Genomic DNA, 16,740 nt, shown 5'->3' on the forward strand with positions numbered 1-16,740 from the left:
TTTGTTTGAAAATGGTTTTCACGCTATCGCATGTTAACGAAACGAATATATACAAGTTTATTCTCTTTTATTGCCTGTTCTGTGTTCCTGAGCATGTACGAGCGAATTCTGACATTCATTTACAACTTATTATTTTCTATTCCAGGACTGTTGGAAATAAATGAAAATCCGACGAAGAATATGATATACCAAAGTTTTCACCATACATTTTTTTCATTGCTGTATTTAGCCACATAGCCCCTTATATTAAATCTTGCTGAATATGGCAAGCCGTTTGAAGAGTGCTTACCAACGATAAGATCATTGAGTCTAGACTTCTGGTTGTTCGCGTCTCAGGGTCATCACTACCGGGCTAGTGGAGTGTGTTGTAGATGTAAACAAATCCACAAAATAAATAGTTCCATAAGTCTTCGAGATTAGTGTTTCACTCATTAGTTCTACTGGTCACACCTTGTTGAAGGCACTCGGTCAAGCATCCACGCTAAATTACGAAACGGGATGCCGTGCTTCATATCCTTTGCAACTGTTGACCAGCTGAAACTAAATTCTTCCCGACATATAGATAGCCTTCCAAATGCATCTTCGAACCACTTCATTCCTGAATCGTGGTTTGACTAGGTCGAAATACTTTGATTATATGACTTCCTTGTTTAAAAACGTCAAATTCAGACAACCTATGCCAAATTTAGACAACTGAGAACGACGTTTAGGGTACTTCTTGTATCAGACGACATGCATGTAAACAAAACGTACTGAGATTTAACTTCACGTTATTGCTCATGCATGCGTATACGCATGTATGTGGCTCTTAACGTTGCAAGGAGGAACTTAAAACGTATGCGTGATGTACCACCAGACGATGTATCTCACCGCAGCATGTGTATGTTGCTTAAGCATACTACTGAACTACTATCACTTGTTTTGTATCTATCAGACTAGTCATCGATACAGGAACACTAATTAATATCATAATTAGAAATTACTTATGGGAACTAATTAACATGCTTACGCAGTAATGGTAGAAATGGAAAATTATATTGGAATTTGATGGTGGCAATGCTAGCTTACTGAATTTGGAATGAAATGATGGGTGTTTCTAACTGATGCAATCGTCAGGGGATGTTGCACCACTAAATAATCCTTCATCCCCAATAAACCCAACCCGGTGGCCAGATTGCTATGTTCATTCATTATTAAAAGACACCAGACAAAATCTTACGAGATGAGTGATTTCTTTGCGACAAGGAGTACAGATACTATCATATGGACCAAAACAATGTCGACAATTGATCATTTCGCGTTAGTTATCTTTGATCTGGATGATGTTTCGAAAACCAACCAAGGCCCAGTGATTATTTGTTAGACAAAAGCGGCTTGAGTTGATTGGTTTAAATACATTTCATTAAAACGCTATTGGACAACGTCAGTCGATGGGCCAATGCAGGTCATTCTTATATAAGGTACCGTTCACCCAAACGACTATAACAGAACTGACCTTATAGATATTACTATGTGAATTTATTTACGAGGAAGTTCGAACATTTGATAAAATACAAATAACTGTGCAAACACAATTCCTTAAGCATTATTAACCTACATTGTGACATCCACAAATTGGGATTTGAAGGATTTAGGAGAGCATCATTTAGACATCGCGTTACAACAAAACTTCGCAGCTGCATTCATTGTTGCTATGTATGTTATAAAGTTGTTAAAAAAAACAGATGGCTAATTATTGTGCATGCTCAACACTATCAATCAAAGGAATTTTAATGCTCATCATTAGTGTCGTATATATATATACTATAGTTGTAGTATTTACAAGTTGTAATTAATTACAACAACGGCCTGCCAATTGGCAGACTAATTAATGTCACATTCCAATTTATATACTGCGTACCTATTAGTTATTATTATTGATAAGCACCAGCCAGTCTTTAGACCAGTTAATCACATTATTTAAATGTGCCTGAAGTGCGTATGCATTTGCGTCTCCTCAATCAACCAACTAAGGGGAAATAAAGGGGAAACGCGCCAAAATGTCTGCTTTTTCGTCCGTCCGGGGGAAATAATGCGGATTTCTCCATTTTTGTCGCCGAATTGTCTACTTTTCGCTTAAATGCACACCGAATTGTCTACTTTTGCTCCAACCTTTAAAACACCATTGGCTTAACCCCATAGGTCTCCCATGTTCGCCTTTATCCCCACAACAAACCACACTAAAACTTCAATCCATGGGAAAAATGGTATATTTTTAAATAAATTTGTTGAAAAGGAAAAGCGTATTATTGTACAACATTATAGCAGAAGTTTGAACATCAATCGTTATGCATTTTCATTGTAATTGCCAGTTCATTGTTATTTGAAAAGATCTGCAGAAGAATGAACAGGTGATGTATTATTAATAAGGCACATGTATTTAGTCGCAAGTTCACTGACAATCAAACACACCTCAACACTTAAATAGTTTCCCATATAAGTAAGGAAGTAAGCTCATTTACAAACTAATGTTTATTGAAAAATAAGTAGAACATTTCGCGAATTACTTCCTTTACCACTCATGTTCGGCTATTGAGAATGAAAATAATCTTCTTGTGAATTTTGAAGTGTAAAGAACGAAAGAAGTTACAACGATATCTAAATGACATGCTTTGGCACAGCCAGATACTTGAAGCTTCACTTATGGTTATGTTGGTTAACACTGTTGACTGTAACTATAGAACAGTATGGAAGTTATCACTTTAAATTAGTACATACATGTTCTTGTTTCCTCCTATTACGCTTTATCAATTTGTCTCTGACGTTGTGAAAATAACCTTGTGTCGCGATATCGTACAGTTTCGCAAGGCCTTTTTCGTTGACAGACGATGACAAAAAGTGATTTGTTAATGCACCTGAAGTTCAAATAATAGATATAGGTTACTTCGTATGCAGCCGTAGAACCGGCATTTCTGAAGTGCTCGTTTTGAAGAAGTGCCCAGTGGCGTGAAATTACTGGCAACCTCAGGTGTCATGAGGTACGACAAAACATATCGCATTGAGGTTTTAGGATCATTATCCATTGACCTCGTTACCATGGCCATCTGTAATACGAACAAATTATAAAATTAATGTTGTTGACTTACAAATCTGTCCCTGGTTTCTTTCTGCTGCAAACCAGTGTCTAGCATCTTCAGTTCCTCTTCCGATGACAAAGGGAACTGCTGACTTGATAGTCCGCAGTCGAATTGATGCGGATGTTCGCGTTCACTGAACTTTGATAGTGGCAGCTTTATATTTGTACTGAAGTCAGTAATAGCTGACGACATGTTCTGCATCATTGTATACAACCTCTCAAATCTGATAAATTTCACTTGGTCGTACAGGTGACTTACTGGGCCGCTGAAGCACAACCTACGTGCTTAGATTCTAATGTTGACGGTGATGTATCTAACTGTGTCGAACTACTTCATTAACATCTAAATAGTAATGAAACGTACTTGGCAACTGGCTAGGCGACTCTGTCAAACAACCGAAATTTCGGATACTGTACGTGGGATTGTACGGGATCCCGTCATTACTCGCCAGGTTTTTACATCATCAAAGTATAAAAATCAGTAGAAAACTATTTAAATATATAGTTCAGTGTCCCATTTCTGAACTTTTTGTAAGTAATTCTTGATAGACTTCAAAGAAACTGGCTTGGAAAAATGAAGTCTCATTTCATTTGAGCAGAAACGCATGTTACGGTATGTGAAAATGAAGTATTTCCAGATAACTTACTAGAGAATATTATTGTGTCCATAGTGGAACACTTAACGTTTTTACCATCATTATTGTCGCTCATCATTTAATACTACATATCTGCTTCACACAATGATCTTAATTCTTCATCTAGGTGATACAATGAATTCATTAAAGCATGAACACCGACTACTTATCGATGAACTAACGGAGGCAATCTATGATGCTTTAGATTCTGATGATATCTTTGATATCATTTTCGCATTTGTGGAAAGCAAATATCAAGCTGAATTAAAAGATGGTAAGAACATACCTGTTCCAATATATACTCATTATATCTAAAAGTTAATAATCCTAAACTTAGACTTCATATAATCCAGCAAAGATTTTCTTTGGCTTTGGAAGAATGCGGTTTGATCGATGAAATAATCGAAAGTTTTCCAGAACTTAATCTGAACGCACGCTTGGATGAGCTTAAAAAGGAGCAATCAACTTTACAAAGTAATATATTGGAATTGAATGGGAAGATTGATGCCATAGTTGATGAAATGACAAGACTTCAGATAAAGTATATAATTCTTACCCAGTCATTTTTTTGCAAATACTCTTTAGTTCTTTCGGTCGCGTTCTGCGTTTATTTGATAATCGTGTAATTGATTTAGCCAAGGACGAGGAAGAAATTGTTGTTATTGAGAAACCGAATAAGTATGTTTTTCAATTGAAGTTCCATATTACTTATGGCCTATGTAGAGTTTTGGTGTCAGGCTGTTTTAAGTTGTCAGTAGACTATCTTGAATAGTCACAACACCTGCAACGCATATTTTTAATATTTATAACTACAATATTCGGGAATACTGTGCCTTCAAAATAAATTTCCATATGGTAACTAGTTGTAAGTATATCTAGCAATATGTGTAATATATTATATATATATTACTAACAAAAATTATTCCTGGTCACCAACGTTATACCGGTTGCGAGGGAAGTAAATTCAGTAGGTGATAATTTGGTGTGTACACCAGTTAGTCAAAGCTTCACATATTTTAAAACTCAGTATGATATTACTTAGCCTAGTACGAGTATTACAGTTATCAGTTAATATATCCAGAGGACTGAGCTAGTGGTCATTTGCTTACTGGACAGGTTGAACCGTATTCATATTATGGCATGGTAATTTTCATCATAAACTAACATCAGATAGAGAACCATTTGAAACGAGGGAGCAGTTCATAAATATTTCATTCTACTTTGAGCTTTCATAGCAAAGTTCATCTACTATTCTAGATAGAATTAGATTCGAAATCTTCAAATCTCACGGTAAGCACAATGTCTTTAGACCACTAAGTCGAAACCTGATAAGTCATTTTTCCAACTTAAGTCAATTTATGTTACAGCGCTATCCTCATCCAATGCCGTTGCTAGTCTTAGGTTCTAACTTAAAGGGTTGGAAATTTATTCCAAAACTAGCGACGAGTGGGCATTTGGTTGTGAAACAGCTGTCCAATGTTTTCGATGGAGTTTTGTTCTCTGAGCTGGCTGGTTTGGTCGTGTAGCTTTTATCATCCTTCTGAATGACATCATCAGCATAAACTTCAGGTAGAAGTGAATTTCTCCATCAAAATCATCCACCTGAGCTACAAACCTCCACCATCTCAAGCTGTACAATGTTTCCCAGTTTTAGATGTTTTTCCAGCTAACTTCGGTTTGTAGTGGAAACTACGTTCATGCGATCCTCGCAAAACTACTCCTCTATTTACATTAGTTATACTTGACACAAATACTTCCACGGAAATTAATCCAATCTTTTTTTATTATTTCAATTTAGTCGAATTCTGGAATCAACCATAAATCACTCCAGTGCTCCTGTTTGGAGAACATTACAGCCGTCAGAGTTACTACTTGGGTTGTAAGTGTTATTCTTGTAATTACAAATTATTAGGATGCTTTGTATAGTTTTGACTAGATTTTCTTAGCAATATTCCTATGAGTTAGTCTCATCGCTTGGAATAGAACTTGTTATGTTTTTTGAAGAAAAGATTATATTTTTGAAAATGTAATCAGTTGGATTCCAGTTTCGTTTATCATAATTCGTGTTCGTCCTTTAAACTTCCTGTAGACAACTCACACCATCTCAACCAGTCTTATACCGTAAAACGCAACATACATGGTTTCCCGGTCGTGTGTTATCATGTCATTTGCCTAGTTCAGATCCCTCTACACCTAAATCAGATAAGGATCGGGCTAAAGAGAATGAAAATGCTCAGTACACTATTGCTTTGGACACATCTTCAAAGTCAAAATCAGAGATTTGTTTTGCCGTAACTTCATTGTTAGCGCTAGCTTTTTCTGCATCCGAATTAAAACAGAAGTATCCAGTCGGTGCCCGTGTCGTTTGTAAGTGATAAGTGATAACTTTATATTTAACTTAATTCTTGATAAACTTTTTGGTTCGCAATCAATAATAATGAGGTTTGTATACATGTGTGTCTTTGGAAGTTCCTAGTGTCAGTACTGAGTAGAATTCCATCATTGTGTGTTTATATCTATTCATTAATTCCCTCTGGGTCTTAAATGCTTTCCATGGTTTCCATTTCCTTATTTCTTTGTTCCTTTTCAACTAAAATTCTATTTTTATTTTACCTTTTCTATAAATATTTCATGCTGGTTTTGTTTAAAGCAATTCAATCCCTAATTTAATTCGTTTACCGACTACGAATTTGTTTATCTGTTAAGATACTTGTTTCTTAGTATTTTTCGGACACTACTCCACTAGACCAGTCCCCAAATCAAAGTACGGTCGAATAGGAACGAGATTACATTCCAAATAAACCAAGTTGAATGGGATTAATAATCACAATAAGAAAAACCTTAGTTTATTTAAAGTTTTACATAAGAAGATTCGAATATCTCCAATTATGTGCTAGTGCTGGTTGGCTGAGAATGGAGCAATCAGCTTTCTCCAACACACTCCTGCATGAAACGTTTTAGTCTAATCTATTTCCTGCTAACAGTACTCGTCTTTGAGCAACACTTTCAAGTAACCTCTAGTGGTACAACTTAGCTGTCTAACTTAAAGTATATGGAGTGGGACGTGAGCTTGAGGCCTAGTGGTTGAAATATATTTGCTTTAACCACTAAGGTAGTCTTTGTTTTATTTGTGTGCTAATATGTAGGGTGAATTGTGTTAATAAATATTTATGTCAGTTCCAATATTGTTTTCAGCTGACTAATTATGGCATACTAACTCATCAATTACTTATTGTAAAGCTAAAATAAAACTTCATTGAGTTCAACTTATTCGCTCGTTTTTGTTGCATAAAAATACGGTAATAAAGTGGTTATATTTTCGAAGTAAAATATCTACGAAACACTCATTTTGAAATGTAAGAAAAATTTTAGCAGAAAGGGAAACAAATTTGTCACAATGGTGAATTGATCTTCAATGTTTGATAGAAAATTTCAATTATTATTATTATATATTTACTTCAACACATAAATATTGGTACCAGAGGGAACCAAATATATATGCACCACACAAAACAATGAGAATTCGAAGAGAAAAAAAACAATAACGATCACAGATTAGTGTGTGTGGTGGTGTAGTAATAATAAAAATGGGGGAAACGGAAAGGCACAACCAGAAGAATTCTTCCAGTTAATGAAGACACAACCACTTTTTACGAAGAAAGTAAAAGATGGTTACAGCAGGATCGCCACTGGTTTCTATTCTGAGCCATATCTGATAAAGTCTCGAGCCATTGTGTTGCACCATCTCTAGGACCCCAACCAGGGAGTCGTGAAGGACCAACAGAAGCCAGCCCCTTGCAGCTTTCTTTCATACCACGACACCATGTCATATACTGACCACCTCTCCGCTTTTTCCAACCAGTTCCAGCGTCGGCAAATAATGTACGACGTGGAATTCTCTGGGACGACATTCGTAGAACATGTCCAAGTCACCGAAGTCGGTGTTTCAAGGTGGTGACACCAATCGGATTATCGTCTCTGTGTCCGAACACACGATGCCGAACCTCTTCATTACTGACATGATGTTGCCGCTGGATGTCAGCAATCCTTTGGAGACAACGATGATCGATCACAGGGAGTCGTCTAACATCCTGAACTCGTTGAGGTCAGGTTTCACAAGCATAGAGCAAAACTGCTCTCACCGACGCGTTGTAAATCCGACCCTTTATAGTCAGACTAACATCAAGAAGGCGCCAAAGATGGCCCAGATTGGCATAAGCCGCTCTGGCTTTCACTATACGTGCATTGATCTCATCACCCACGCCACCACCAGCACTTATCCAGCTACTTAGTTACACGAACTTCTCGACTACTTCTATCTGCTCATCATCCAGGGTGAGTACGAGATTAGAATCCTGCCAGTCTTGTAGAAGTACTTTGCACTTCGAACTGCAAAGCACATACCATATCTTCGGACACTGATTGCCAACTGATTAAGTGCGGATTGCATGGCTTGGGCATTATCGCACAGTAAAACAATATCATGCGCATACTCAAGGTCGAGAAGTCTTTCTTCTTCTTCTTCTTCTTCCTATTATTATTATTGTTATTATTATTATTATTAATGGCTTTATTCAATATTATATTTTGGTACAATATAGAATTCTCAGCACAGCGTATTTCAACAAGTTACTTACGCAAAAAAATACAGTAACAAATACAAAAAAAGGTTTACAAAAATAAACAACCGAAAAACTGTACAACTTTTAAAATTAGAGACATGTTAAGAATGAAGGTTATTGACTAGGTTAACTCTAACAACCTGTTCGTCACAGAGTATATTTGCTAGGTAAGGTATTATAGAACTTCTATACTTTTGCTTGCGTGTATGGATTTTAATGTAATTACGTCTCGTTCTACCAGAAGATATACAAGGAGAAAGATAAGATTGAAGGGGATGGTTAGTATCTGATGAAATACCACCTACCAGGAGTTTGCATGACTTTAGATGTCTATCCACAACCATATTAATTATGACCTCGGAAGATTCACCACACATCTTGCTAACTGCCTTCAGCACTCTCCGCAATACAGCAAAGCCTTTTCTCAAAAGCCCGGGAAAGAATAATGGAGAACAGTAAAGAATAATAGGTAATATGCAAGAATTGACAAATTGTAAGAGTAAATGACGAGTAGTCCCAAGGGCATGCAGTCTCTTTATGTAGTAAGTCAGACGGAAAACTTTCTTCGATAACAATAAAACGTGAGATGACCAAGACAGATCAGAGGAAAAAGTGACACCAAGATAATTGACCTTCGAATCGAAGGTAGCCCTAATGTCAAGAAACACTACGATTGTTGACCTTTGATAAGTATGACGGTGTTCTAACATTTGGCGGAGGGTGAAGATATGATCAATACATCCTCGACCGGAACGAAAACCAGCCTGCTCCTCGCGAGTCAATCTTTCTCGAGTTTTGAACAACCTACGAAGTATGACGGAAGCCGATAGCTTGGACGTAATTGGAAGTAGACTTATCCCCCGATAGTTGTTACAGGGACGACGTGAACCCTTTTTAAAGATAGGGAAAACTATCGACTCATTCCATAACGTTGGTATACCCTCTAGCTCCCAGACCTTTGTAAACAACACAGTCATTTCCTTAACCAGAAATTCACCACCATCTTTAAAATGAGCAGGGGGTAAGTCTTCTGGGTCAGGTGATTTGTAGCACATCAAGAGTTGGGGTTCCTTGCGGACTTTCGCCTCATTTGGTGAATCCGTCGTCACAGATCACGGAGGGCAGGACAGTTTGATCGATATTGCCGGAGCAGCAGACCAGTTGAACTGCCCTTCGGAAAATTCTGCCCATCGTCCAAGACGTCGATGGATGTTAGTGATTGGCATCCCATCATCCCCGTAGATTGTTTCGCTGACACCAGACTTCTTGCTGCCAGTGGCTCAGATGGTTTAGAAGAGCTTCCGGTAGTTACCAGATGCAGCTGCTGCTTCCAGCTGATTAACATGCTCCGACCACCAGGCTTCTCGGTCCTCACGCAAGCTTTGCCTGATTTCCTTACGTAACATCCTTCGTTTGTGGTCAAACCCACAGTCACCCGTAGTAGACTGACGGGCTTCGATGAGCTCTAAGGAACCAGAAAAATCCCAGTGGTTATAAGCGGGACGGTTCGCGAACCCATAACTGATTTTACTCACCATTTTGATAGCGTCATGCAATTGCAACCAATGTTCATCTATACTTTTCAGTGGAGTGCTAGCTAGCCTAGAAGCTAGCTCGGTTCGATACTTACTTGCAACAGAAGTTGCAACCACCTTGCTGATATCAATCCGTTGATGGCGGTCACTTCGTTGGCCGCTGAAAAGTAAGGTAAGATTGGCGCAGACCAAGGCATGATCAGAGTTCAGATAGGTGCTCCAAAAGGAGCGTCAGTCTTGTACACAACCACGCCAGCGGTAGCTGACCTCGATGTGATCAATCTGAGTCCAGGCTTGAGATGCAGAGGGAGGACGCCAGGTGGCACATCGGCGATGACTGTGCCGGAAGTTAGTGCTAGCCAGAAACAGTTTGTGGTCTATGCACAGTTGCAGTAGACGGTCTCCGTTTTCTGACCTGTGACCAGCGAGTCCCCATCGGTCACCCAAATGACTCTCTTCTGTGCCTAGACGCCCAACCTGAGAATTCAAGCTTCCGGCTAGTGCTACAATATCTGTCGAACGCACTTTCTGGCTAAGAACAGTTAACTGGTGGTAGAATTCATCCTTGATTGCACCCGGATTGCAGTATGTCGGAGCATAGGCGGAGATGACGAAAAGACATCGTTTCTCACACCGATCTCTACTCACTTTGATGGAACTCTCTAATCTAACAGCACATAACCAACTGTAAATGGGGATCCGATCGATTAGTGCTGCCTCAGCTCTAGCGCTTAGTGCGACACCAACGCCTGCAAGACCAGACGAAGATGCCATAGGGTCCTCGGATAAGCGCACTTAAAACAAGCTTTTCGAAGCGACAGATGGATAGCAAATTTGTAGTACTTCACCAGAGTCTTGAATACGGGTCTCAGATAGACAGCAAACAGCGATATTAAGACTTTCTAAAGACATAGCCAGCCCTATCTGTTGTCCAACCTGCATAAGTGTGCGAACGTTGAAGGCAGCCAGTTTGAATGGTGCACGTGGTTGACCTAAAGGTCTGACTCACAAGGCAGTGGAGCGTCGTGAGGAGATGCAGTCTCATGGTAGCCGGTGACCAACGATTGGTTCATACGCCATTTGTTCCCTCAGGATACTGGAGCATATGTACACCATTGGTTTGGGATCCGGTTAAAGCGCCTGACATTCGCTTTTCGTCCTCATTGTGAGAGTATTTCGGGAGGGAGGACGGGCCCACCCCACTCTCGGCCATACCAGGGCATTTGAGGGCTGAAAATTTCAAAAAACATCTAATGTCACTCACAATAATAAAAGTGTTGTTGATGGTTATTTTATACTTGTATTTTAGAAACGAAAACCGGAAACATCCCACTTATGTATAAATGTGTTCGTTAGAATGAGTAGTTTTTTTATTCTTAGGTAAACAAAATCTTCGCTTATTTTCGCTTCTCTATTTCGTATAGTGTGTCACATCTTGAAGTATCCTTTAATTTTCGGGATTTGTTCTTTAATTTTTAAGAGCTACCCGTTTGTATTTGGGATTCGTTTGCATACAAAAATGTTACATCATGTCATAATTCAATAAAAGGCACGCATCAGTAAATAATGAAAATGAATAAAAGTGAAAAACTAATAAATTATACTGAAGCTACTTAAAGGGGTTAGAGATTGAACGTTGTTATCATATTTTAATTCACAAACCCTTTACTATTCATTAAGTAATTAGGTGCCGCGTAATAAACTTCAGTCTTGTCTGTTTTTATTAGATAATCAGTGCACAACTACTGATATGGAAAGGTCAGATATCTGGTTGACGTGTTGTTGTGGTTTGCTTCACTGAGATAATTTATGGTTACCTGTCCTAGTCCTCAAACTTATACTTATTAATAATATAATTTAAATCTTTTTCAATGATATTCCTATATGTATGTAGGTTATGTACACCTTAAAAATTAGTGTTTTCATGTTAAACGATATTCAGATATTTGCACATGATTATTGCTTTTTTATCATGAGCTCATTAGATTTGTTAAATAGCTAGTAAATATTTCAGTGTTTCTATAAATTATTGAAGATAGTTGATCCAATTTAGTGTAATAGTTGTCACTACATCTTTTTATTTGAATCTTTAAATGTAAGATATACCATAAACAAATTATGGTATATTTATACTCTTTATTTATTAGGGAAGAGTGATTCTTAACTTCGAAGTCTATTCTTGTCTCCAGTAATGTGTAATTTTATGAGAGCAGTCGAAACTACAAGCTGTATAACTGTTAGCATGAAGTTTATTTTTCGTTGATATATCAGGTTCACTATTGACACAGTAAATGTCTGATAAAAACCAATCTTCTAACTTTGAATTTTATAATTTACAACAATTTAGCAATATATCGAGATGATACCGGTGGAATCGGTTATTATTCCGGTTTGATTGCTGAACCTCCAAGTGAACGAAATAATCAGAGGTAGGGATAAATTTTAACTGGATAACTTTTAATTACTTGGTTGTATTTAGGTATTTATTATTCTTTGATGATGGTTATACGCAATATTCACCACCGAATGAAATTTATCGCATATGTCATCAATGTAAGTTTACAATCAATTCTCATATGAATTTCCGTAGCGAAAGAAAATTGGAAAGAAGCCACTGAATCATCTCAAGAATTCATTAAACGTTATTTGGCTCAGTATCCTCAGGTCAGTAAAGTTTTTATCTAGAAGTTGTTTCAAGTACTACTGAATTTTTGTTGCTTGATTTTCTCGAAAATATTACCTTGGAATTTAGTACATTTCATTCTAATACTTAACACTGTATTATTTAATTATTTCACTATCAAATACTTGTAAAGTGTACCTCACGTAAACTCGTGGGAATCGTTTTAAAAAGCCCAGTGAAATTAGCATCCGAAGGATAAAAAGGTTCGTTAAACATTTATACCTATTTCAGAGATGAATGTCTTAAGTCTGTAGTCTGAAAAATGAAGAAACATGTTCGGTTCGAAGGTGGTAAGTTCAGTTATTGGACCTCAAAAATAAAAGTTTTATTTAAATTTGCTGTAAATAACTAGTAACTATTTTTCGCTTGAGGTTCTTAAATACCACTTTATATAAATTTCTAATGAGAAAGCAGAAGTGTTGAGTCACTTCATAGACAGTAATAATATAAAATGAGAAGCGCATCATTTTGATCAAGTTTAACACAATCCTTAATTGTTTAGGTATAATGGCAGCTAAACTGTAATATCTATTCTCTATGTTTTGTCGCTCTCACGGATCAAGACAAATCAGATGCGTCAATTCAAGGATGCTCCTGTATTTTTCGTAGTAGATTCTTCCAATCCTTACAGTTGTAATGCTCTGTATGACCGTTTTACATGAATAAGACTATGGTTGTTTGTCATTCACCCTCGTTGAAAATAATTTCTATTATTCCAACAAAATTGTTTGCATGCCTTTTTCAGCGTCCCATGGTTAGGCTGAAACCTGGACAGATTGTTGAAACTGAATTGGATGGTGATTGGATGAAGGCAACTGTCGAGAAAGTTGATGCAAGTTTAGCTCTTATGAAGTTCTCTAGAACCCATTCTGAATGGATTTATCGTGGCTCCACGCGCCTGGAACCACTTTTCAGTGATTTGGTAAGCCAGATACTTATTTGTTTGATGGATATTGTTTTGAGAAACTGTATTACACAAATCGGTGGTTTTAGTGGATTGAAAAATTGCATTATAATTTTGATCACAAACCGAGTTAACCAAAAGTACCGCGGGAACTAGGCAATATTACACAAATTAATGAATGTTAATGTAGAACCACGACTTAATTAGAACCAAGCATGTTTTCCCAGCATAAATTGTTAGGAAGTCCTATATGCAAGTACAAAACATGCTTTTCAGTGATTTTTTAAAACTGATAGTGCTTCGCAATAATAATTTTTCTATTTGTAACTAAACTTAATTTTTGTTTGCTGTACAAAAATAAGTATCTTTAGTAAAGTAATTACCTCTATCATGTCTCAACATTATATGAAAATTTTCCCCTAAAAGTGTTTTTATTCTTTTAACATACAAATTGATATATATATATATATATATATATATATATATATATATATATATATATATATATGATCAAACTCTTGTCAAGTTTCATTTATTCTGTGGAACTATGGTGCCCGATAATGACTACACAAATCGAAATATCAACAGAGGAGTTAACTCAGTGAGGAAACGTGACGCAGATACACCAAAAGTTCGTACTAAACCCCTATTATCTTCTTGATTCAGCCTCCAACCAACCACTCAGAAGGCAAACAAAGTAGAAGGTTCATTTCCCAATTCAGTCGACAACGATGGTGGGAGGATGTTCCGGGCATTTGTAGAACTTTCTGACATGTCATTCGAATCATCCATTTAGTTTCCTAGTTTCATGGGGCCCTGATTTAATGGTTTGCGCTCAGTTTAAACAATTTAATATGGAGATTATTAGAAGATTCATTTTTAAGTAATCCTGGTCCAATTTTCTTGAAGTAATCCATGTTAGAGCAAAAGAATGTAGTTTTAATGCAATAAATTGTTATTTACTGTTTAATTCATTGATTATTTATGAACAATGTAGTCTTAAATTGTCCTGGCCTACCTGTGATAGAAAATTTACTCAATTAGCAGTATTTATTCAAAATATATTTTATTATGTTTTGTATTTCCAAGGTCCAACTTTCATATACTGTTTCAGAAAAAAAGTTGTTTGTCGAATCACTGATACTACCCTGGTTTAATTAAGTTTTATCTTCACAATTATTTGTACATTTTCAGCTTACTAGTCAAAGTAAGAGTGTACCAACTCATAATCAACGAGTAGAAGTTGAGTATAGTAGTGTGGATGTTCGTAAGTCACTTTTGTTTTGTTGAAAGCTTTATATGTTCTTGTTTTTAGCTACATTTCATAATATAACTAGTTGTGTAGAGAACTTGCGTTTTTATTTTAGTATTATTTCACTTTCCTGATGTCCATGAAATTAGTTTATTTCGAATGGGATCTTCATAAGTTGATGGTAGTTAAAGAATTATTATCAATCCGGAATTGCAATTTTTAAGTTCCATGAACAGTATGTACTTTAACCATGGATAAAAATATTATCAAGTGAGAAAATTAAAGGATAAAACACCATGCACAAGCAAATTCATCATACAAATGTTTAGTTCGAATTGCTTCAATATCAATCGTATTCATGCCAGGGAGATTGTCTAGTCACTTTTAAATAGCAAATTGCAATCGTTGGTTCACAAATTCAAGTTCCGTTTCACCTTACAAAGTATGAAACTGTGTTGTTTGGCTAACACTTATGAAAATGGTGTGAATTAAACCTCTGGTTTATTAATATACCTGTAGTTATCATGTCATTTTGTTTCCGTATCCTTGTCTATAGATTATCTCTATTTACCGTACTATTCGAAAAGTAAAAGCATTGATCGTTGATTAGAAGTCAACACCCATCCAAATAAACGTTTTATCGTAAAAACTTTTCATTCCAACGTATAATTTCTTCGACTGGTAAGAGGCTTAGATATAAAGTGTTACTTATATTAAAGATATAGATTTGAAGGTAACTCAGAATCATATAATCTAAGAACGCATCAAATTACTGACAAAAGATTGTCAATGCAAATGAAATTTTAAATCGGATAAATCAAACAACTTATGTGAGCAGTTTCTAAAGTAAACGATTTAATACTGAGGATACTGAAACTGGGGGAAATTAAAAAGATAAATATATGCAGATGATGGTTTTTTCATAATTTAAATTCAAAGGTCCATATACCAAAGATTTGGTTTTATCAATTTCTCTAATTATGATTCGTATAAATTGTAAATTATTTTCAAGGTTTGAATGTCAATCATCATTTAAACGTTATTTGGATAGTTTTTTTTATGTTTCATGTATGATCTTTTGAATGAAGACAAATGGGACATACTTAAACTACGTGTAATAACTAATTATACATTGAAGTGTTTATGTTTTAAATGTGACTGTTGTTTAAAGTTTTTATGTGCATGGGATATTCACGTTCAACATTTCGGTTACGTTTTCCACTAATATAGCAATTAATCATTCAAGGAGATATTCGCGGTTATTCTTAAATAAAATTCAACAACTACCTCTAACTATTCGTCAATGAATTTGAATTGACTTGCTAAGTGTATATCACGACCTTTCATATGTAGTTTATAAATCGTATTAAGGGGAATAGATTTCTTTTCCAAGGACAGTGCGCACGAAATTTTTTTTGGAGAGCTTCCACTAAGGATTAAAAAGCGACCACAACCAAATCAATAAACGTGATATTCATGTTTAAGTGCAGTTGTTTACCTCCTCAGAATTTAATAATTATGAGAATACAGGTTGCATGTTTATTAAAAAGGATGTTTCTAATGATTGATTAGTGAAATTCCCAGTTGTTAAAATCTATGGGTAAAATGTCAATCGAATGACAAACACAATGATATGATTCGGTTGAGTGATAGCTGTTTACGAGACTGCATTAACGACTTAAGTCCCCAAAATCAAAGACAACACTACTAGTCAGATTGAGTAGGTTTTACACGTAATAAAATAACATGCTTTTACACACAATATGAACACAAAATAAGCAGAATAAAATATCGTGGACAATTAGACGAAGTAAACTTGTAAGACATAATTTTTTGGTATCATATCAATATATCATGGTTGTTTTTCTGATTTTGGTGATCATTATGACTTAACATTTTAATATGAATTATTGATGCACTTAATTATAGACAGGAAGAAACTACTTGTTACTGCCTAGATTTCCATATTGTGGCTAACAGATGTAAGCAGTGCT

General features: G+C 36.1%; 1 protein-coding gene across 1 annotated transcript in view; it reads left to right on the plus strand.

The window, feature by feature from the left end:
- Positions 1–783: 783 nt before the first annotated feature.
- SETDB1B (Histone-lysine N-methyltransferase SETDB1-B) overlaps positions 784–16,740 on the plus strand; it is a gene marked incomplete at both ends in the record, with an annotated part of 37,391 nt that continues 21,434 nt past the window's right edge. The window contains 11 exons of the mRNA XM_035729790.2: positions 784–880; positions 3,878–4,024; positions 4,069–4,291; positions 4,336–4,428; positions 5,549–5,629; positions 5,840–6,117; positions 12,255–12,336; positions 12,387–12,460; positions 12,498–12,571; positions 13,336–13,512; positions 14,689–14,761. Of these exons, the coding sequence (XP_035585275.2) occupies positions 784–880; positions 3,878–4,024; positions 4,069–4,291; positions 4,336–4,428; positions 5,549–5,629; positions 5,840–6,117; positions 12,255–12,336; positions 12,387–12,460; positions 12,498–12,571; positions 13,336–13,512; positions 14,689–14,761 (1,399 nt within the window). The remainder of the gene's footprint in view (positions 881–3,877; positions 4,025–4,068; positions 4,292–4,335; positions 4,429–5,548; positions 5,630–5,839; positions 6,118–12,254; positions 12,337–12,386; positions 12,461–12,497; positions 12,572–13,335; positions 13,513–14,688; positions 14,762–16,740) is intronic.

This window comes from Schistosoma haematobium, chromosome 4 (assembly GCF_000699445.3).
Source record: "Schistosoma haematobium chromosome 4, whole genome shotgun sequence".
Taxonomy (NCBI): domain Eukaryota; kingdom Metazoa; phylum Platyhelminthes; class Trematoda; order Strigeidida; family Schistosomatidae; genus Schistosoma; species Schistosoma haematobium.